We start from the raw sequence: 21,668 nt of genomic DNA on the forward strand, positions 1-21,668 counted from the left end.
GGGAAAGGAGGGAAGAGGAAACAGCCAAAAAAGGGAGAAAAATTCAAAAATAACTAGTTGATGCAGATTTGGGGAATTTTTGCAGAGCGATGCAAATTTAGGGTGGAATCAGGGGATGCAGCGCCCCTCTGGACTCCTTCTAGCTGGTTCGCGTCCCAGAGGACCAGCCCCCAATGCTAGAGGAAGACTTTCTCGAATTAATTGCTCCCACCCCGAGGAGCCTGGGTAAAACCCCTGGTCCTAGAAACATGAACCAGCAACATTCTCTGGGAATTGGGTAAGGAAGGCCAGCTCTGGGGAGCAGAGCATAAAGGAGGACCCGCTTTAAGTTTTGGCTCAAAGAGCCGGGAGATCAGGCTTCCCAGAAGCCCAGGCTCCCCTTTTCCATTGGGGCCTCAGTTTCTCTCCTCTATAAAAGAGAGCTGAGAGGTGAGAAAATGAGCTTGAGAAAACTGATTGTTGAAGTCATTTTGCTGTCCTCCGCGAGGAGCCCAAGGTAGCCCTCCCCTCCACTAGCCACCCCGCCCCGTGTCCTCCCACTCTCTCAGTTTCCGAGACTCGGGTTCCCTTTCCAAGGCCGCGAGGGTGCCCGAGCGGAGCAGGAGGCGGCACCCAGAGGGGCTCGAGGCCACACCCTGAGACCGCCCATTGGCTGCTTTTGAACCCCTGAGCCCGCCTCTAGCGGGGTGTGTTGGTGGGGGGAGCCGGGTGTAGCTTTAAAATGTGGGCTGCGGGGCTCAGACCTCACATTCTACAACCGTCCTCCCTCTGCTCCGAAGTCTTCCTTTACCCTCACCCGGCGTCCTCTGTGCGCTCCGTCTCCCTTCTCTTCCTCCGACGCCAGAATCATGAAGGTCGCCAGTGGCAGCGCCGCGGCCGCCGCGGGCCCCAGCTGCGCGCTGAAGGCCGGCAAGACGGCGGGCGGCGCGGGCGAGGTGGTGCGCTGCCTGTCGGAGCAGAGCGTGGCCATCTCGCGCTGCGCGGGGGGCGCCGGGGCGCGCCTGCCAGCCCTGCTCGACGAGCAGCAGGTGAACGTGCTGCTCTACGACATGAACGGCTGCTACTCGCGCCTCAAGGAGCTCGTGCCCACCCTGCCCCAGAACCGTAAGGTGAGCCGGGTGGAGATCCTCCAGCACGTCATCGACTACATCTGGGACCTGGAGTTGGAGCTGAACTCCGAATCCCAAGTCGGGACCCCCGGTGGCCGGGGGCTCCCCGCCCGGGCTCCGCTGAGCACCCTCAACGGCGAGATCAGCGCCCTGGCGGCCGAGGTGAGGTTCAAACTGGAGCACGAGAGCATTTTTCTTCTGCAGATGGGGAAACTGAGGCCCGGGGGCGGGGGAACTTGGCCCTAGGTCCTCCCCATCCTTTCGGGCACTTCCTTGCCTATGCGAGATCGGGGAAAGCGCTCCCCTAACGCGTCTCCTTCCTGGGGAAGGGCTTGCAGCCTTGTCTCCTCCAACCTGCCCGTCTCACTTTGTCTCTTTCTTCCACTTTCTCTTTCCCACAGGCGGCATGTGTTCCAGCGGACGATCGCATTTTGTGTCGCTGAAGCGCCACCCTCAAGGACTGGCGGACCCCAGCCCTCCAGGGAGCGAGAGGAATTCGTGCTCTCTGATCCTACCGAGCGCCTCGCCGGAGGTGGGGAGGAACGAGATTGAGATGAGCGACCGCGGGGCGCTTGCGGGATGCAGCCCAGGGTTGGAGGACTGAGAGGGCACCCTCCCTCCACACTTACCAGCCACCAGAGACTTGGGGGGCGGCCCCCCGTGTGTTTCTATTTTTTGAAAAGCAAACATTTTAAAAAATGGTCACGTTTGGTGCTTCTCAGATTTCTGAGGAAATTAATTGCTTTGTATTGTATATTACAATGATCACCGAGAATATTGTTTTACAATAGTTCTGTGGGGTGTTTTTGTTTTTGTTGTTGTTATTAAACAAATACTTTAGACTGCGGTGCAGTTGCAGTGACTTACTGGATCAAGGGGAGGGCCTTGAGGGATGGGGGTGACCTCTGACCCCATTCCCAGCTGGTGCTGGGGGGGGGGGGAGGGTGACTAGAAGGCCACATCTGGACTGTCGCTTTTACCGACCTGAACTGTTTTCCAGTGTCTTTAAAGTCAGTTCTTTCCTCATCACTGGCCATTTCCCTGCTCCCCAGTGTCGTAAAATTAAATCCTCTGGAGCTCTAGGGTTTTTCCAAGTGGTCACTGGGCCACCTGAGTCACCCGTGGAGGTTGTTAAAATGCAGATCAACCTGCCAAGGCCCCCGTTGGGTTGAGTATTCAAACAAACCGCGTAGTTAGAGGAGAATCCGGTCACTGGGCCCCTCAAGGCGGGCAGGGGAGATCTAGAGGAAAGACTTTTCCCGGAGCCTTAGATAGGACTTTTGTCACCCCATTTCCCAGTAGGAGGTGACTTCCCCATCATGGCCGCCTAACCCTGGATTGTAACAGGCTGCCCTGGGGCTCCTGGCTTGTCCAAGTGGGTGAGCGAGTTGGCAGGGCCAGCCTGGGCACAGCTGCAGAGCCACCTGCTCTGGGTCTGGACTTGGCCCCCTCACCCTGGCCTGGGGATGCCAACAGCTCAGACAAACGGTGCTCCCTCCCCCAGGCCTCCCGTGTAGGCTGAGGAGTGGGCACGTCTGTCCCCAGCTCTGGAGCAGGAAAAAGGCAAGGGACTATCTGCCTGGACATGTGTGAGTTTGTACATGGGGGAACACATCTGAGCGTCTGGGCCTGTGTCTGTGACAAGAGTGAACTGGTAATTCTCTCCCACAGGGTGGGTCAGCTCTTGGGGTACAGGCCTAGGGGTGTGGATAAGGATGTGCGTGGGGGTGTCTGCAGGAGGGCAAATGTGAGCACATGTGTTCCGCAGTTAAGTGTGTGCGGCCTCCAGCTGTTTGGACCTGTGTGTTCTGCCCAAATGCACCATGGGCATCTCTGCATGGGTCAGTCAGGCTTGATGGATGGGCTTGTGTCTCCCTGAGACGCAGAACCACATTGTGGGTTTCTAAGTGTGTGATGGTTCCAAAGGCTGGCTGGCACTCCTGGGCCTCTGCTGGTCTGGGGTGGAGGTGTGGGCAGCTGCGTTCGGGCAAACCCTCCCTCGGGGGTTCAAGTACTGACCTTGGAGCAATAGGCCCAGGGACGCAGAGTATCCGCACAAACACCGTGGGTTCCCAGGTATCCCACCGGGATAACCAAGCCCCAGGAGGGCAAAGAACCTACCCCAGAGCGGTAGACTATTAATACATGTTGTCAATGAATAGAATAAAATAGCCCCTGGTACCAGGAACCCAGTCCATGCTCCGCTTTTTATAGTGGATCCCACGGACCCCTGGGGGGCTAACGCCTGGATTCTGATTTACAAGAAACAGGCTCAGAAGAGATGAACAGCACCAGCAACTAGTGAAAGATTATCACCCGTTGAGCACTAACTTTGAGCCAGGTATCTTCCCAGCCCAAGCACCTTATGGACTTAATCAAAGAACACGGTATTTGGAGGTAAATCATGTCCTTGGCTACTCCCCGCTCAACACCCCGCCCCGCTGCTGTTTCAGGGCAGTAACTTCTCAGAATTGTACAGAATAAATGGAACGGAGCGCCTCGCACGCAGGTTTGGTAGTTGTAAATCAGCGTTATTAACCGTCGCCTGTGTGCCCTTGGAGTGTCCTCGGGGGCACACGTGGGCACCCACTCCCTCCCGTGTGCGGGCCCCCCCCCCGCAAGCCCACCCACGGGCGCGTGGGCGTGTCCCCCGCGTGTCCTCCCACCCGGGAGGGCCGTCTTCCCTCGGGGAGGAAGGGGCTGCGGCGGGGGCCTCGGCCACCTCCCCGCCATTCAGGCCCGCTCTGGCTTCCACGTTTCCCTCTTTTCCCCTTTGGCCGGGGCCCAGCCCATCTGGAGGCCGGCTCGGCGGCGGCCTGGGAGCGTTTCCATCAGCTGGGCCCGAGGAATGCGGAGCTATTTAACCTGAGCATCCCCAGGTGTACGGAGGCGCCTGGCTGTCTGGGGCCCGCCGCCTTTGGCACGGCCGCGCTAGACAAACAGCGCCGCCCCCGCCCTGCCCCTCCGCCCGCAGCTGCAGCCGGGCCTGGGAACGGGCGGGCGCCGGGCTTGCATCAGGCTCGCCTCGCAGGGCGGGGGCGGGGTGGGGGGGGGACACGAGCAGGGGCCGGCGCGACAGTGTGTGTGTGTGTGTGTGTGTGTGTGTGTGTGTGTGTGTGTGTGTGTGTGTTGCAAACCCCTGCTCCCTTCTGTGCTGCTTGGGAAACTATTAACTCCTTAACCCCTCCTGCACAGGGTGCGGGGAGGAGCCAGCACGGAGGCCCCAGAGAAACCCCAGGACTAAGTTTCTTGGGCCTGAGACCCTGCCTGTCCCGGGCTGTGGGTCTGAGACCGGAAGTCTTTTTTATTTTCTTGAACAAACCTAGATAGGGTACTTATGCATCAGATAGCGTACTAAGGCCTTTTAAACTTTATGGGGAGCCTGGGTGGCTCAGTCGTTGAATGTCCAACTTTGGCTCAAGTCACGATCTCACCACTCCTGGGTTCGAGCCCTGCATGGGGCTCTGTGCTGACAGAGCCTGGAGCCTGCTTCAGATTCTGTGTCTCCCTCTCTCTCTGCCCCTCCCATGCTCATGCTCTGTCTCTCTCTGTTTCTCAATAATAAATAAATGTTTTTTAAAATTTTAAACACTTAAAAAAAACCAAAATTTAATTCCTTTAAGCTTCCTCGAAGCTGTATAAGACCAGTATTACCACACTCATTTCGATCTGAATAACAGCAACAACAACAATAATAGGCTAACATTTCAGTGGGGAGGCTGCTAGAACGCAGCCTGTGGATCACCTTGACGCTCATCACTCACCTGTTCCAGCCTCCGTGTTCTCATCTGGAAAATGGGATCCAGAACCTTGCTTCCAAGGGTGAATTGAACCAGTGTGCATAAAAAGCTTAGCATCACGGCTGGCTCATAGTGGACACTTAGTGGATGTGGGTCACTGCTATTTCTACTTTTCAGCCGAGTAAAGTAGAGGCATCACCGAGGTGGTGGGACACTGACTTAGACAGAAATCAGGTTGGTCCAAACAAGGCTTATGAGGGGTTTCAGGTTCCCAGAGGACATCCAATTGGGCTATTTTATCATAGTTCCAATTGAAATCATGCCTGGTCGTTATATATTTTTGTTTCTAATGTGTCAGCTGGAAAAATGCAAGACGCAGAAGGCGCATCACAATTTTTGCAACCCATGTTTCGGCATTTCTTAATTAAAAAAAAAAATCAAACTACATACCCAAAAGATGGAAACGGCCCAGGCTTTCCTGACCTCTAAGAGGTGTGGGCCGGGATCTTCTGGGGAAGCTGGTCGTGAGAGGCGGGTCACACGGCTAGACCCAGGTCTTGAACCAGGTAGAGACCAATCAGTTTGTGGAAATGTCTGCTCCTTTTTTTTGTTTATTTTTGAGACAGAGACAGAGCATGAGCAAGGGAGGGGCAGAGAGAGGGGGAGACACAGAATCTGAAACAGGCTCCAAGCTCCAAGCTGTCAGCACAGAGCCCAACGCAGGGCTCGAACCCATGAACTGTGAGATCATGACCTGAGCCAAAGTCAGATGCTTAGCCGACTGAGCCACCCAGGCGCCCCTGGAGATGTCTGCTCCTTCTGAGGCCGAGGGATCACGAGGCCCTTGGTCTGGATGCACACTCTCCCCTCTGTAGAGGTAGGGGTGTTTCACGCACAACCAACCAACCTTACACCTGCTTGTCGGAGTCACCCAGAGCTCAGAGTTGGCTTGATAAAGAGGTACCCTGGTAATCCCCACCTTGTGTCTCCCAAGACTAAAAAACTCAGCCATATAACCTTTATTTGTGCCGGCTACTCTCATTTGAGGTCCAGGAACTGCTGGCCAGATAGGGCTTCCACTGCCGAGGGTCACACGGAGCATAGCTTTCCTGGGACAGGCGGGCCTATGAGCCCAGCCTGGCTGCCAGAGAGAAAGGAGGTGAGTCACGGCGAGGCCAGGGTCCGGGAAAGGGAAGGGAAGGGAAGAGGAAACCAGAAGGCCTGGAGGCGCACATGGTTGGAGGGGGAGCCCTTATCTTCCTGGACCCGCCCTGGCTGGTGCTTCCTGCCCCAGCTCTTGCAAAACCTCTTTCCCAGCGCTGCCCCCAAGGTGGGCGCCTTGGGCTAGTACAGGGTTGCATCAGGGACTTGTGTAAGGGGCAGCTGAGGTCAGGGGAACGAGGCAGTGGGCAAGAAAAGGCAGATGCAGGCTCTAAGCCCCGGGCCACTTCTCACTGCGCACTTGCTGCACCTTCCAGGCCCTCGGCATTCTCAGCTTTAAAACGGGCGCTACAGTCACTGTTCTGAGGTTTCAGTGACATCATCCTGATCCCATCCACTCCTCAAGCCGCAGGCTAGGCTATTGTCATCCCCACCTGGAAAACCGTGCCAGCCCCAACTAGTTTATTCAGTAAATAGTTATAATGCTTCCACCATGTGCTAGGAACTGCCGGGGCTGCAGGAGCTAACAATGTAGATAAAAACACTTGCCCTCTTGAAACTTACATTCTAGTAGAAGACGACAGACAGTAAGTAAATATGCATAATATACACAGAGGCATGGGGCTCCTGGCTGGCTCAGTCGGTTTAGCCTCCGACTTCGGCTCAGGTCATGATCTCACGGTTCATGGGTTCGAGACCCGCATCAGGCTCTGTGCTGACAGCTCGCTCAGAGCCTGGAGCCTGCTTCGGATTCTGTGTCTCCCTCTCTCTGTAACCCTCCCCTGCTCATGCTGTCTCTCTCTCTCTCTCTCTCTCTCTCTCTCAAAAATAAATAAAAACATAAAAAAAAAAAGCAGAGGCGGATTCACCCTGAAATTACTGAAGATTAAACTTCAAGTCTTCTTGCCTGGAAAGAGTTCTAGAAACATGTTCATGTTTTTTATGTGGTGTTTTGTTTTGATAAAAAAAAAATTGCATACAATTTTTTATAAAATTTGCAAACTTTTTAAAAAACCTTTGTTTTTATAAAACTTGCAAATTTAAAAAAATTTGTGCATAGGCTAACAACAATCTAGGTTCCAGAAAACCTAGATTCTCTCCTGTATACACAAAGAGGGAGGGGCACCTGGGTGCTCAGTCCGTTAAGCCACGGATTCTTGGTTTTGGCTCAAGTCATGTTCTCACAGTTCATGAGTTCGAGCCCCGCATGGGCTCAAACTGCCAGTGCAACAGCCTGCTTGGGATTCTTTCTCTGGCCCTCCTTCACTCGCATTCTCTCTCAAAATAAATAAACAAAAAAAATCACAAAGGGGGTGGCGCCGCAGTATCCAAGCTTGAAGGCAATGTTGCAAGAGGCGCAGCAAAATCAAGTCTACGGGTGTTATTGGTTTCTTCAGCTAGAGCCCCCAAGTTCCCCAGTGGCAGGGAAAGTTGGGTAGATTAGGGCACTCCAACACACCCGCTGAACTCACTGGCGCCCCAGCAAACGCGGGCGCCCTGCCGGTTCCAGCCTTCCTCGGTCTACTGGCGCCCCCTCGCGGGAAGATCCAGAAGTGCGCTAGCGCTGGTGAGAAACCCAGCAGGGCTGTCGGAGCAGTTCCGCGGGCAGCGAAAGCTGGTGCTTTGGCGGCCTCTCGCGGACTATCTGGGAACTGCAGCTAGCTAGAGCTGTACGCACTTTGGAAGAGCGTTTCTGTGTGTCTGTGAGTCTGTGTGTCTGTGTGTCTCTGTACAGGTACGCCGCAGGCTGCGAATCCAGAAATTCCGCCTTCAGCCCTTGCTCTTATCAAGGCATTAGCTACTCTTTCCCCAACTCTTTCATCCTCTTTCTCCTTCCTTGCTCTGTGACAGCCCCGTCTGGGACTTCGTTACTTCATCTATAAAAGTAGGAAGTCCTGGACAACTCTTTGAGATGTTTCAAAATGGCTCAAAAATTGTGAAATGTACTATACATACAAAAGAGCAGATATTGCTAATGTATACAGTTTGAAGGTAATAATGAACACTCGAGCACCAGCCACCTTGCTTAAGAAATGAAAGATTAGGGTTTTTTGTTTGTTTGTTTTAGTGTTTATTTATTTTTGAAAGAGAGAGAGCATGCACAAGCCATGGTGGAGCAGAGACAGAGGGACAGAGGATCCAAAGCAGGCTCTGCACTAGGAGTGGAGAGTCCGATGCGGGGCTTGAACTCACCATCCAGGAGATCGTGACCTGAGTTGAAGTCAGACTAGTAACCAACTGAGCCACTCAGGCGCCCTAAAAGACTTGTTCTTTTGAGGCCTTTGTGTGCTGTCTAGATACAAACCCCAACCCTCCCTACAACATGTTGTCACTATTCAACTTGGTGTTAGTCACTTGTTCTTTTATTTTTTCCACACATGCACCTGTATGCCTCCTGAAATGCATTATTGCTTAACTTTACCTGGTTTTTGCCTTTTATATAAATAGGATCATACTATGTGCAACTTTTTGTCGCTTGCACTTCTCATAAATTACACAGAATCATCCATGTTGGCATGTGTAGATTTAGGTCTCTTCCACTGCAGTGTAGTACACCACAACGTGGTTTATTTCACCTAATTTCAACCTTTAGGTTGTTTCATGAGTTTTGCTATTATCAGTGGTGTTGCTTTGAATGTCTTTGTGTGTGACTCCCGGTGAACGTGTGTGAGAAGAGAAGGCGTGACATCTTAAAAGTTACTGGGTTGGGGCACCTGGGTGGCTCAGTCGGTTAAGCACCTGACTTCATCTCAGATCTCACAGTTCATGGGTTCAAGCCCCGCATTGGGCTCTGTGCTCACAGCTCAGAGCCTGGAGCCTGCTTCAGGTTCTGTGTCTCCCTCTCTCTCTCTCTCTGCCCCTTTCAACTCACGCACTATCTCACTCTGTCTCTCAAAAATACATAAATGTAAAAAAAAAAGAAGAAGAAGAAGTTACCAGGTCAGACTGGAGTCTAGAGTCTATTCTAATTAAAAAGAAGAGTCAGAACTGGGAGGTCCCTAAGGTATCACTCAACCCAACACACTTACTTAGAAAGGGAGACCCGGAGAGGTGAAAAGAGACTCTCCCAGAATCCCAAAAGCCTTGGTCTCCTGGGCTAAGATCATGGCCCCACGAGTAATTTGGGAGAATATTTCCTTCCCGTTTTGAGGATTAGCAAGATTATTTTACATTTATTTGTTTATTTATTTATGTATTTATTTATTTATTTGACTAATCTCTACATCCACATGGGGCTCAAACTGATGACGAAAGGTCAGGAGTTGCATGCTTTTTCAACTGAGCCAGCCGGGCACCCCTATTTTACCTTCACAATTGTCCTCTGGGTTGGTTTTAGAATTCTGTACAAAGCAGGAACACAGACTGCTCCTCGAAGAGCGTCCCATGGACAAACACGCAGACTCACATTGTCAGGATCTCCAAGTCCTGCCAATTTAACCCCTACACGTTTCCCAAATCCGCGCACCTCGGCCCACCTCTCCCTCCCCACCTCTGCTTGCCATCATTTCTCATCTGCACATTGCAGTGCCTCCCCAGTGGTCTCCCTGCTTCTCCCAGTGTCTGCCCCATGTTCTCCACACAGCAGGCAGAAGGATCCTTCTAGAACACAGGCTTTTTGCACTTAGAATAAAATCCTAATTGTTTCCCTCTCACCTTTACTGTAAACCTAAAACTGTTCCAACACTAAAATCTTTAAAAATAATCTGGGGTGCCTGGGTGGCTGAGTTGGTTAAGTGTCCAACTTTGGCTCAGGTCATGATCTCATGGTTCATGGGTTCAAGCCCCGCATCAGACTCTGTGCTGACCTCTTGCTCAGAGCCTAGAGGCTCCTTTGGATTCTGTGTCTCTTTCTCTCTCTGCCCCTCCCCTGCTCATGCTCTGTCTCACTCTGTCTCTCAAAAATAAATAAGTGTAAAAAATATGTATTTTTTAAAAAGAATCCTCATTCTTTCCCGCGGCTTCCACAGTAAGGTGCAGGTCCCACTGGCGTCCTCCTTCTCCTGTGCTCCCCCCCATCTACCCAGCTGTCCTCTGGTCTCCTTCCAGTCATTTGTTCCTGACCCTGGGGGCCTTTGCACATGCGTGCCTGCTGCCGGAGGTTCTGTGCCCCACAAATCCCTTTGTCTTTCAGAGCGAAGCCCCTGTTGCCTCCCCAGAGAGCTCCTCCCCATTCACATCTGGTCATTGTCCTTGTGGAAAGCTGCTTAACCTCTCGTGCACGGAGAGGCTTCTTATCCTCATGACGGCTTTTAAAAATAACCACACACACACACACACACACACACACACACACACACTCACAAATTCCTTGACACCCCCTCCCATCAACGGCTGGCTCTATGTGAACCTGGATGGGCTTTTGTGGCTGCTTTGACCAACTGATTACAGCAAAAGTGATGCTATGGTTTCCAAGGCTAGATTATGAAAAGCCTGCCCAGTTTTCCTGGGACGCTCACTCTGGAGGAAGTAGCTGCCCTGTAAACCTGCCATGAGACTGTCTCGCGGGCGAGGCCCCATGGGGTCGCCTCGGATGACACGTCCAGCTAAGCTCAGCCTTCCAGCCTCTCCTTGTCCATATTGGAGCCTCCAGACTAGCGTGTCAGTCAGCTGAGTCCCCCCACCCCGGCCCGAGAGACCCCAGCTGATGCCCCAGGGAACGGAAAGAACACCCAACCAACCCCTCCCAGAATTCCCGACCCATAGAATCTATGAGATATGATAGAATGGCTGCTGTTTATCAACAGTAGCTAAAGTATGGAAAGAGCCCAAGTGTCCATCGACGGATGAATGGATAAAGAAGATGTGGTGTATATACACAATGGAGTATGACTCGGCAATCAAAAAGATGAAATCTCGCCATTTGCAACAACGTGGATGGAACTAGAGGGTATTGTGCTAAGCGAAATTAGTCAGAGAAAGACAAATATATATAATTTAAGCACATGTGGAATGGAATTTAAGATACAAAACAGATGAACATAAGGGAAGGGAGGCAAAAATAAAATAAAAATAAGGAAGGGGACAAACTAGAAGAGACTCTTAAATACAGAGAACAAATGGAAGGTTGCAGGAGGGGCTGGGGGGGATGGGCTAACTGGACAGGGGACATTCGGGAAGACACTTGTTGGGATGAGCCCTGGGTGTTTTATGTAGGAGATGGATCACTGGATTCTACTCCTGAAATCATGATTGCACTCTATACAAACTAATGGGGATGTCAATTTAAAATAAATAAATAAATAAATATAAAAATTAGGGTATCTATAATAAATAAATAAGATGGTTGTTGTTTTAAGTCACTGAGTTTTGGGGTAGCTGGCGTGCAGAACAATATAGAAGCGGAGCAGTCTTGTTTGTTCCCTTGTCCGCGATGTCTCCGTTCTCCAGAATCGGGGCTCCATGGGTCTCTTTGTTCTCTGCAGTATGTGCCCTGTCGAGCCCAGAACCTGGCACACAGATGGTGCTCAGTAACAACTTGTTGAATACATGAGATGGTGGGTGAATAGGGGTGTGCACACCACGCTCGGGTCCAGCTCCGCTCCGCCTGCTGGGTAGCGCTTCCGGGATAAGCCGGCAGATGCTCGGGATTGGGAAGACTTCTGGCTGTCCAGTCCCAGCTCGGAAGGGGCGCCGGGAGCGGCTCTGCGCACTGAAGCTCACTGCGGCATCGGCGCCCTCCAGTAAGTGCCACCTGCCATGGCCTCTCCGTGGCGTTGCAGCCTCCAGACTTGTCTGAGGGCACCGCCGCCAGAAAGCTGGTCCAGTTGGGAACCTTCCCAGGCTTGTCCTGGCCTCCAGACACCCCACTCTGTCCCCAGCTTCTGGATCACAGACAATTGCAGGGGTTCGTCTGGGATCAGCCCCAGCCAGTGCCTTCTGAGCACCTCCTTCTCCCACATCGTCACCTCCCAACCTGCACTTAGAGCCCTCTCTCCCACAGTTCAGTCCTCAAGCCATGACAGTCTTGTCCCAAGAGACCTACTATGCGTCAGGCCCTGTGCTGGCTCTTTTGCTGCCAGGACCTCACTTCCACATCTCCACACTGAGCAGTACGATCAGATTCATAATTACCCCATTTTATTTATTTATTGTTTTAAGATTTTTTTTTTAAGGAATCCCTACACCCAACATGAGGCTTGAACTCACAACCCCAAGATTCACATGCTCTTCACACTGAACCAGCCAGATGCCCCATGACGCTAAAGAGAATGATCCACTAGGGGCATCTGGGTAGCTGAGTCAGTTAAGCATCCTGACTTCAGCTCAAGTCATGATCTCATGGCTAGTGGGTTCAAGTCCTGTGTTGGGCTCTGTGTTGACAGCTCAAAGCCTGGAGCCTACTTTGGATTCTGTGTCTCCCACTTTCTCTGCCCCTCTCCAGCTGGCGCTCTCTCTCTCTCTCTCTCTCTCTCTCTCAAATAAATTAACATAAAGAGAGAGAGAGAGAGAGAGAGAGAGAGAGAGAGAGAGAGAGAGAGAGAATGATCGACTAAAGGATGCTAAATTCAATGCATTAAACTTTAAACAGACACAGGATATTTTCATAACTTCAAAGTATTTCCCTTAAGACATTTAATCATCACAAAGAGTAAAACAGTAGTTTTATAGCGGAGAAACCCAGCAGCTAACACCTCAGACAAGTGATCAAGGTGAGTGTCACCAGTTATATGTGGCAGCCTCAGGGACCCTCAGGAGGATGCACTGAGGAAGGCATGACATCGTTTCTGTGATATTTTTCCCAAGAGTGCATAACTTCAACTTAATCATGAGAAAACTTCAGACAAACCCCAGCCGACAGACATTCTACAAAAGAGCGCCTGGGCCTCTTCAAAAGTGTCAAGGTCATGATAGAAAAGGAAAGACTAAGGAACTGTATAGACTGGAGAAGCATAAGAGACATGAGGATTCAATGTAATGGGAGATCCTAGCCTGAGCCCCAGACCAGAAAAAGCATGCAAACCGGTGAAATTCAAATGGCCTCTGTACTTCAGTCAGTAGTAATGGACCAGGGTTAGTTTCTTTGTTTTGATAAGGGCTCTATCGTGTAAGATGTTGACAAACAGGAAAGCTGGGTGAAGCATATATGGGAACTCTCTGTAACTTGTTTTATTTTTGTAACTTTTGTAAGTTTAAAAATGATATCAAAGGGAGAGACACCTGGCTGGCTCAGTCGGTAGAGCATGTGACTCTTTATCCCCAGGTTGGGAGTTCAAGCCCCACACTGAGGGTAGAGATGACTTAAAAATAAAATCTTAAAAAAATTTTTTTAATGTTTATTTATTTTTGAGAGAGGTAGAGATAGAGTGCAGGTGGGGGAGGGGCAGAGAAAGAGGGAAACACAGAATGCTAAAGGATGCTAAATTCAATGCAGAGCCCAATGTGGGGCTCGAACCCACAAGCAGTAAGATCATGACCTGAGTGGAAGTCGGACGCTCAATTGACTGAGCCACGCAGGCACCCCAAAAATAAAATCTTCAAAAATAAATAAATGAAAATATCTCAAAGGGAAAAAAGGCATTAACATTAAGAAAGAGGGAGATAAGGAAGGCCAAGCTGGAGCAAGCCCCCACTGCAGCCCCTCCCTCCCACGGGTCACAGCGGAAAACTCTGGACAAACACAAAAAGCAGCTACTTACAGAAGGAGTCTGTAAATAACAGAAAGCAGATTTCGGTGGGGCGGGGGGAGTCAAAATGTGAAGAACAGATAGTATGGCATCAGCGAGTTTCCTGGTAAATGTTCTTCTTGTATTTTCTTGCTTTGACCCAGGGTGCTCTGAATCAAAAACTGCACAGTTGACCAGAGCAGCAAAAATGCCAGTGGAAAAGCCTAACATTCTGGAAGCACCTAGGTGACTCAGTTGTTTGAGCATCTGACTTGACTCTTGATTTTGGCTCAGGTCATGATCCCAGGGTCGTGGGATCAATACCCATGTTAGGTTCTGAGCTGGGCATGTAGCCTGCTTGAAATTCTGTCTCTCTCTTCCTCTGCCTCTCTCTCCTGCTTGTGTGCACACTCTCTCTATAACATAAAATAAAATAAAACAAAGGAAAGCCTAACATTCTGGCCAGAGAACCAGGAAAATGCCCCCCAGTGTGAGCTGGAGGGCGGGGAGAGCCCTCCCTCATTATTCGAATTTAATCTCGTTCCCCCCTGGTCCCGCCCCAGGGCAGCCCCCCTCTGCTCTGCTCTTCCCAATCCCGTCCACCCCGCCTAGAGGAAAGGACATGGGAAATGGGGTCTCTGTGGTGGAAACTGTGGGAAATCCTCCAGACCTCCTTTCTTCTCTATTTTCTCGTGCTGCTTTGTCCTGAGGACAGGTCCAATGGCCAGGAATTGGGAGACAGTGCTGGCAGTTAGAACTCGAAGAGAGCTTCATTTTTTTTTCAAGGTTTTATTTTTAAGTCATCTCCACACCCAGCGTGGGGCTCGAACTCACAACCCCGAAATCAAGAGTCGTATGTTCTACAGACTGAGCCAGCCAGGCGCCCTGAGAGCTTCACATTTTTGACCAGAGGACCAGAAAAAAGGGGCTCCTGGAAGCCAGAGAATGTATAGAAAATCCTGGAGAGAGAAGGATGACAAAGTACTGAACCGCCGTATGAACCACATCTCAAGGCCCAGACTAAGCCCTGCCTCAGGGCTTTGAAAATAAAATGGATATTAGAATCCCTGTTGACAGAAGTGACACAGAACTTGTGGTCTGAACCTAATCAGGTATGCCTAAGAAAAAAATAAATTCTCCAGAGGCTTCTAATGGTACCCAGAGTCACCAAGCTAATATTTTAAATATCCAGGATACAGGGATGCCTGGGTTGCTTGGTCAGTTGAGCATCCGGCTTCGGCTCAGGTCATGATCTCACAGTTCATGCGTTAGAGACCCGCATCAGGCTCTGTGCTGACAGCTAGCTCAGAGCCTGGAGTCCGTCTTCTGATTCTGTGTCTCCCTCTCTCTCTGACCCTCCCCTGCTCATGCTGTCTCTGTCTCTCAAAAATAAATAAACATAAAAATTTAAAAAAATAATAAAATAAATAAATATCCAGGATATAATGCAAGGTTACTCAATAAGGAACATCCAACCAATTCTCAAAGACAAAGACAATCAAAGATGTGAACCATGAAAAAACCCAGATGGTGGAATTATCAGACTTCAAAGCTGCCATTATCATCATTCTCCATGAGAGACAGATGAAAGCTTTAGAAATGAATGAAAGAACAGGCATTCTCAGCAGAGAAATAGAAATAATTTTTAAAAAGAACCCCAAAATAGGTAGGTGTTGGTCAAAACGGACAAAGTCTCAGTGTTACAGGGCAAATAAGTTCTGGAAATCTACTCCATAACGCAGGGCTTATAGTTAATATTATAGTGTATGCTCAAAAAGTTGCTGAGACGGTAAATCTTAGGTTAAGTGATCTGACAGCAAAAGGGAAATAAATATTGAAAGAAGGAGCCTGGGGGGCTCAGTCAGCTAAGCATCCAACTCCTGATCTCAGCTCAGGTCTTGATCTCAGGGTCGTGAATTCAAGCCCTGCGTTGGGCTCTGCACTGGCCATGAAGCCTACTTTAAAAGAAGGAGGAGAAGAAGATGACGGCCGGAGGAAACGTTAGGAGCTGAAAGATAAATTTAGGGCCTCAATTGCGGTGAGGGTTTCACAAATAAGACTTGTTTCCAAACTCATCAAGTGTGTACATTGAATAGCTACAGCCTTTTGTATGTCAATTACAACTTAAAATGATTTTCTAATATATATATTTTTTATTTTAGAGAGAGAGAGTGTGTGGGTGGGTGTAAGCCGGGGAAAGTCGAAGGGGAGGGAGGGAGGGAGGGGAAGAGAGAGAGAGAGAGAGAGAGAGAGGGAGAGAGAGAGAGAGAGAGAGAGAGAGAGAGAGAGAGAGAGAGAGAGAGACTCCCAAACAGGCTCCATGCCTGATGCAGAGCCTAACCAGGGGTTGGATCCCATGACACTGGGATCATGACCAGAGGGGAAATCAAGAGTTGGATGCTTAATGGGGCACCTGGGTGGCTCAGTCAGTTAAGAGTCGACTTCAGTGAGGTCATGATCTTGCAGTTCGTGGGTTCAAGCCCTGCGTCAGGCTCTGTGCTGACAGCTAGCTCAGAGCCTGGAGCCTGTTTTCAAATTCTGTGTCTCCCTCTCTCTCTGACCCTCCCCTGCTCATGCTGTCTCTCTCTCTCTCTCTCTCTCTCTCTCAAAAATAAATAAAAACATTAAAACAAATTTTTTTTAAAGAGTTGGATGCTTAACTGCCTGAGCCACCCAGGCATTCCGATACCTTAATAAAATGATTTTTTAAAAATCACTATTGGGACACCTGGGTGGCTCAGCTGATTGAGCGTCAGACTTCAGCTCCTGATCTCGTGGTTGGTGAGTTCAAGCCCCACATCAGCCTCACTGCTGCCAGCACAGAGCGCACTTCAGATCTTTTGTCCCTCCTCTTTGGTCCCTCCTTCATTTGTACTCTCTCAAAAAAAATTTTTTTTAAGAAAAAATAATAGAAAATCACTGTTATGCTAAAAAGAAAGAAAGAATGAAAGAAAAAAGAACCAAATCACCAAATGAAAGTTTTAGGAGAAATACAGTATCTCAGATCTTGAAAATTCACTAGATGGTCTCAGTAACAGAGGGGAGATGACGAAGGAAAGACTTAGTGAACCTGACAGCTAGATCAGTAGAAGTTATCCAATCTAAAGAACAGAGAGAAAAACATTTTTTTAATGTTTACTTATTTTTGAAAGAGACAGAGACAGAGCATGAGCATGGGAGGGGCAGAGAGGGAGGGAGACACAGAATCAGGAGCAGGCTCCAGGCTCTGAGCTGTCAGCACAGAGCGTGACGTGAGGCTCGAACCCACGGGACCATGAGATCGTGACCTGAGCTGAAGCTCAACCGACTGAGCCACCCAGCTGCCCCCCTCCCTCTCTATAAATAAATAAACATTAAAAAAATTAAAATTAGGGGTGCCTGGGTGGCTCAGTCGGGGAGACGTCTGTCTCTTGGTTTGGGCTCAAGTCATAATCTCATGGTTCATGGGTTTGAGCCCCACAAATGAGTTCTGCACTGGCAGTGTGAGGCCTGCTTGGGGTTCTCCCTCTCTCTTCTAGCCCCTTCCCCCACTTGTGCTCTCTCTCTCTCTCAAAATAAATAAATATCAAATAAATAAAAATAAAAAATAAATAAGTTGGAATGACTATATTAATAACAGACAAAGTAGAATTCAAAACAAGAAAAATCGCCAGGGATAAAGAAGGACATTGTATAATGATCGAAGTGTTAATTCACCAAGACATGACAATCCTGACTGTGTCCGTGCTTATCACTCTGCCTCTCCCCTGCTCCCACTCTATCTCTCTCTCTCAAAATAAACATTAAAAAATGTTTTAAGTAGAAATTCAGCAAAAATAGGAAAGACCTGAACAACCTTATCAATGAACTTGACTTAATTGGTAGAGCATCCTACCTAATTATAGAGAACTCAACCTAACAGTAGCACAGAACACGTTCTTTTCAAGAACCCATGAAACATTCATCAAGATAGATCCTCTTCGGGGCGCCTGGGTGGCTCAGTCGGTTAAGCCTCCGACTTCAGCTCAGGTCAGATCTCACGTTCGTGGGTTCGAGCCCCGCGTCAGGCTCTGTGCTGACAGCTCGGAGCCTGGAATCTGTTTCTGACTCTGTGTCTCCTTCTCTCTCTGCCCCTCCCCCTCTCATGCTCTGTCTCTCTCTGTATCAAAAATAAATAAAAAATTTAAAAAAAAAGATAGACCCTCTTCTGGGCCTTTTATATTGGACAAATGTTTAAAAATGTAAATGATGCAAAGTATGTTCTCTGATCATTGTGCAATTAAATTAGAAATCAGGAACTGAGAGACACTTGGGGAGGGGGGAATCCAAATATTTGGAAACTGAATAACACACTTTTTAAAAATATTTATTTATTTTTGAGAGAGAGCACACATGAGCAAGGGAGGGGCAGAGAGAGGCAGAGGGGGAGACAGAGGAGCTGGAGTGGGCTCCGTGCTGACAACAGAGCCTGCTGCGGCGCTCACACCCATGAATGATGAGATCATGACCTGAGCCAAAGTCGGATGCTCAGCTGTCGGACCCCCCAGGTGTCCCCGAACAATGCCCTTCTAAATTACCTGTGGGTCAGAGAAGAGGTTTCAAGAGAAGTTAGAAAATGTTTTGAGCCAAACTAAAAAGAAAATGCAACGTATCAAAATTTGTGAGAGGCAGTAAACTGGAGCTCGGAGTGCGTTCTTCTATGAGAGAAGAAGGGTCTCAAATCGATAATACAAGCTTCCACCTTCGGACACTAGAAAAAGGAAAAGCAAATGAAGCCCAAACCAAGTAGAAAGAAAGAAAGAACAGAAACCAATGAGATTGGACACAGAAGAACAATGAAACCAAAAGCTCGTTCTTGGAAAGGTCGCTATGACTGGTGTCCTTGTAAAAAGGGGAAATCTGGACACGGAGACACCAGAGACAACGTTAAGAGACACAGGAGGGAGACAGCCAGCTGCAAGCCAAGGAGGCATTTCCTCACAGGGGTCAGAAGGAAGCAAATCTGCAGGCACCTTAATTTTGGATTTCTAGCTTCCGGAACGGTAAGACAATACATTTCTCTTGTCGAAGCCGCCCAGTCTGTAGTCCTTTGCTACGGCAGCCCTAGCCAATAACATGAATTTTCCAGGATCACAGGATATTAAGATCAACAGGAAAAAATCAATTGCATTTCTATATAATAGCAGTGAACAACTGTACGTTGGAAAAGTTTTAAAGTAGCACTTATAATAGCACCAATAAAAAATAGTAAGGTATCAATCTTATCTTTTAAGTTTATTTATTTTGAAAGAGCACAAGTAGGGGAGGGACAGAGAGAGAGAGAGAGAGAGAGAATCCCAAGCAGACTCTACACTGTCATCTTAGAGCGCAATGTGGGGCTCAGACTCACGAACCATGAGATCATGACCTGAGCCAAAATCAAGAGTCTGATGCTTAACCGACGGAGCCACCCACATGCCCCATGGTACCAATCTAACATCTGATCTTAGCCCATTTGGGCTGCTACCACAAAATGCCACAGACTCAATGGCTTACAAACAACAGAAATTTATTTCTCACAGTTCCGGAAGCTGGAAGTCCAAGATCAAGGTGCTGGCAGATCCCATATTTGGTGGGAGCTGGCTTCCTTGTTCCTAGATGGCCAGGCTTTCATCACAGCCTCACATGGCAGAGGGGATGAAGACTCTTTCTGGGGTCTCTTTTATAAGGGTCCTACTTCCTTATGAGACTGCCACTCTCATGACCTCATCACTTCCCGAAGGCTTCACCTCCAAATGCCATCACACTGAGGATCAGATTTAACATACGAATTTTAAGAGGACACAAACATTCAGTCCATTACACCACCAGATCCCACTTCATCCCAGTCCTGGAAGTGGAGGAATGTGAGGGAACCAGCCTGGTATGGAGAGCACGCAGGCCACCAAGGCTGTGGGTTTCTGGGTGTAACTTTGGAAAATAAAAAGTGCTGGGAAGAAAAAAGATGTAGACGGGTTAGGAAGGGCACCTTCCATAACATCAGGGACAGTCTCCCGGAGATGCCGTGTGAGCTGAAACTTAAGGAGAATGGTTGGGTTGGGAGCATCAACACTTAACACCCTCTTTCTTGCCTACATTCTGAAATAGCCTCATCAAGTGAGGGGTCAGGTGCATGGAAATCAAAGTGATGTTTGATGACCATGGCTGCATAACAAACCACCTGAAAACTCGGAGTGTAACACTGCTGGTGCATCCTGTGGGCAGGGGTTGAGAAAGGTCACAGCAGGGAGGATGGGTCTCTGTTTCGTGACATTTGGGGCCTCAGCCAGCAAGTCTGGGAGGGAGACTGGGCTGGCTGGGGACTGGCGTCATCTGGAGATGTACATGATTAGGAGCTGAGGCTGCTTGGGGCACCTGGGTGGCTCAGTCGGCTGAGTGTCCGACTTGGGCTCAAGTCATGATCTCACTGTTCCTGAGTTTGATCCCCACATCGGGCTCTCTGCTGTCAGCACAGGGCCCATTTTGGATCTTCTGTCCCCCTCTCTCTGTCCCTCTCCTGCTTGTGCTTTCCCTAAAATCAATAAATAGTTAAGACAAAAAAAAAAAAAAAGAGCTGAGGCTGCCTGAACTTTGTCACCTGAGCTGATGATCTTCCAGCCTGAACACCTACATATGACCGCTCCATACGGCCTCTCCACATGGGCTAATGTGGCTTCGTCCCAGCGTGGCTGGGATCTAAAATAGAGCATCCCAAATCAGTATGTGGCATTTTTATGATCTAGCTCTGGAGGTCACATAGTGTCATTTTCACCATGTTCTATGTTTAAGAAGGTACACCCAGGTTCAAGGAATGGGGACATAGATCTCACCACCTGATGGCAGGAGTGTCAAGGTCACATTGGAAAAAGAGCATGTGGACTTGGAGCTTTTGTTGAGGCCACAAATACTGACAAACTTGTTTGTAACCCATGCTCTAGGTGGTGGGTGTTGGCCAGTAAAACTCTCTCACACGGAAACATGCGAGTGAGAATAAACGAGTCTCTAGAGAGAAGAGCGTTTCAGCAGAGGGCAGAGCAGTGACAAAGGCCCTGCCATGGGCAAGGGCAGAGTGTGTTCCGAGAGCTAACGGGCAGCATGGCCGGGATCTGTAGGAGAGGGCAGGGTGATGAGGGGGCTGTGCTGGAGAGCGTGGCAGGGGGACCCGGAATCTCAGGCTGAGGAATTTATTGGGAGGCCAGTGGGTGCTAATGAAGGTGCAAGGCAGTCATGAGGTCCCCACAGATGCCTGGGCCACATCAGGGACCATATGGCCACACCCATGAGCCACTTGTGTCCCAGGTCTTGGGGTTTGGCCAGGTCCCTCCCCCTGGTCTGTGTACCCCTTTAGGCCTGTGGAGCAGAAGGCCCTGGAAAGCTTGGAGTAGTAGCTGCAAACTGTTCCGTGTTAGTGTGGAGCCCCAGGGCAGGATCTGGAGGGATCTGTGCCCACCCCAGGGCCGACTTGACCCCCTGTACCTCCGGGGGCCAAAAGGGCCCCTGAACCAAAGGGGCCTTACCCCTTTGCCAATTTGGACTGGCTCCTGGTGGCAGCTCCTGGTGGGGACGCTGTTGTTCTCCTTCGAGGGGGCGCCCATCCCACCCATAGTCCCATCCATAGCTTGACTGATTCGTCACTGGTGTGGGCGCCTCTGGGAGAATCCCTGCCCAGACCATGGCATTCACCTTTACAGTCCATAAACAGAGCTTGAGTCTGACTGATACTGTAAAGATGTGGAGACCGAGGCGGGGGCGGGGGCGGGGGCGGGAGGCAGGGAAGAGGGAATGAAACCACCAGCGGGTGGAGCTGGGACTAGAATCCTGGACGTGGGCCTCCTGGGGACCGGGGGGTGGGAAGGCAGCTTCACCGCCCCTGATATTAGCTAAGGTGCTGTTTGTATACATCTGCTCAGGTGAGCGGGTGGTGACAAGGCCCCGGGCCCCGGGGTTTCACTGCAGCGAGTTCTGACGAGCCCCCACGCCCTTTCTCTCACTGGTGGCGAGTGGCCGCTCCGCGCCCTTCTCGCGGTCGTAGCTCGCCGCGTCGGGGAACCGCCTCC

The 21,668-nt window shown here is 49.9% G+C and overlaps 1 protein-coding gene across 1 annotated transcript; it reads left to right on the top strand.

The window, feature by feature from the left end:
• The first annotated feature begins 737 nt into the window (after positions 1 to 737).
• Positions 738 to 1,956, top strand: ID1 (inhibitor of DNA binding 1, HLH protein). Its single transcript, XM_029917454.1, has 2 exons — positions 738 to 1,271; positions 1,511 to 1,956. The coding sequence occupies exons 1-2, from the start codon at positions 849 to 851 to the stop codon at positions 1,550 to 1,552; spliced, it is 465 nt and encodes a 154-aa protein (XP_029773314.1). The 5' UTR covers positions 738 to 848; the 3' UTR covers positions 1,553 to 1,956.
• Positions 1,957 to 21,668: the final 19,712 nt, after the last annotated feature.

Source organism: Suricata suricatta, chromosome 12, assembly GCF_006229205.1.
Source record: "Suricata suricatta isolate VVHF042 chromosome 12, meerkat_22Aug2017_6uvM2_HiC, whole genome shotgun sequence".
NCBI lineage: Eukaryota > Metazoa > Chordata > Mammalia > Carnivora > Herpestidae > Suricata > Suricata suricatta.

Excerpts from the sequence above, each read along its gene's own strand:
- ID1 (XM_029917454.1), top strand. The coding sequence starts at position 849 with ATGAAGGTCGCCAGTGGCAGCGCCGCGGCCGCCGCGGGCCCCAGCTGC. Across the intron at positions 1,272-1,510 it reads TCAGCGCCCTGGCGGCCGAG|GCGGCATGTGTTCCAGCGGA; the intron begins GTGAGGTTCAAA and ends TCTTTCCCACAG.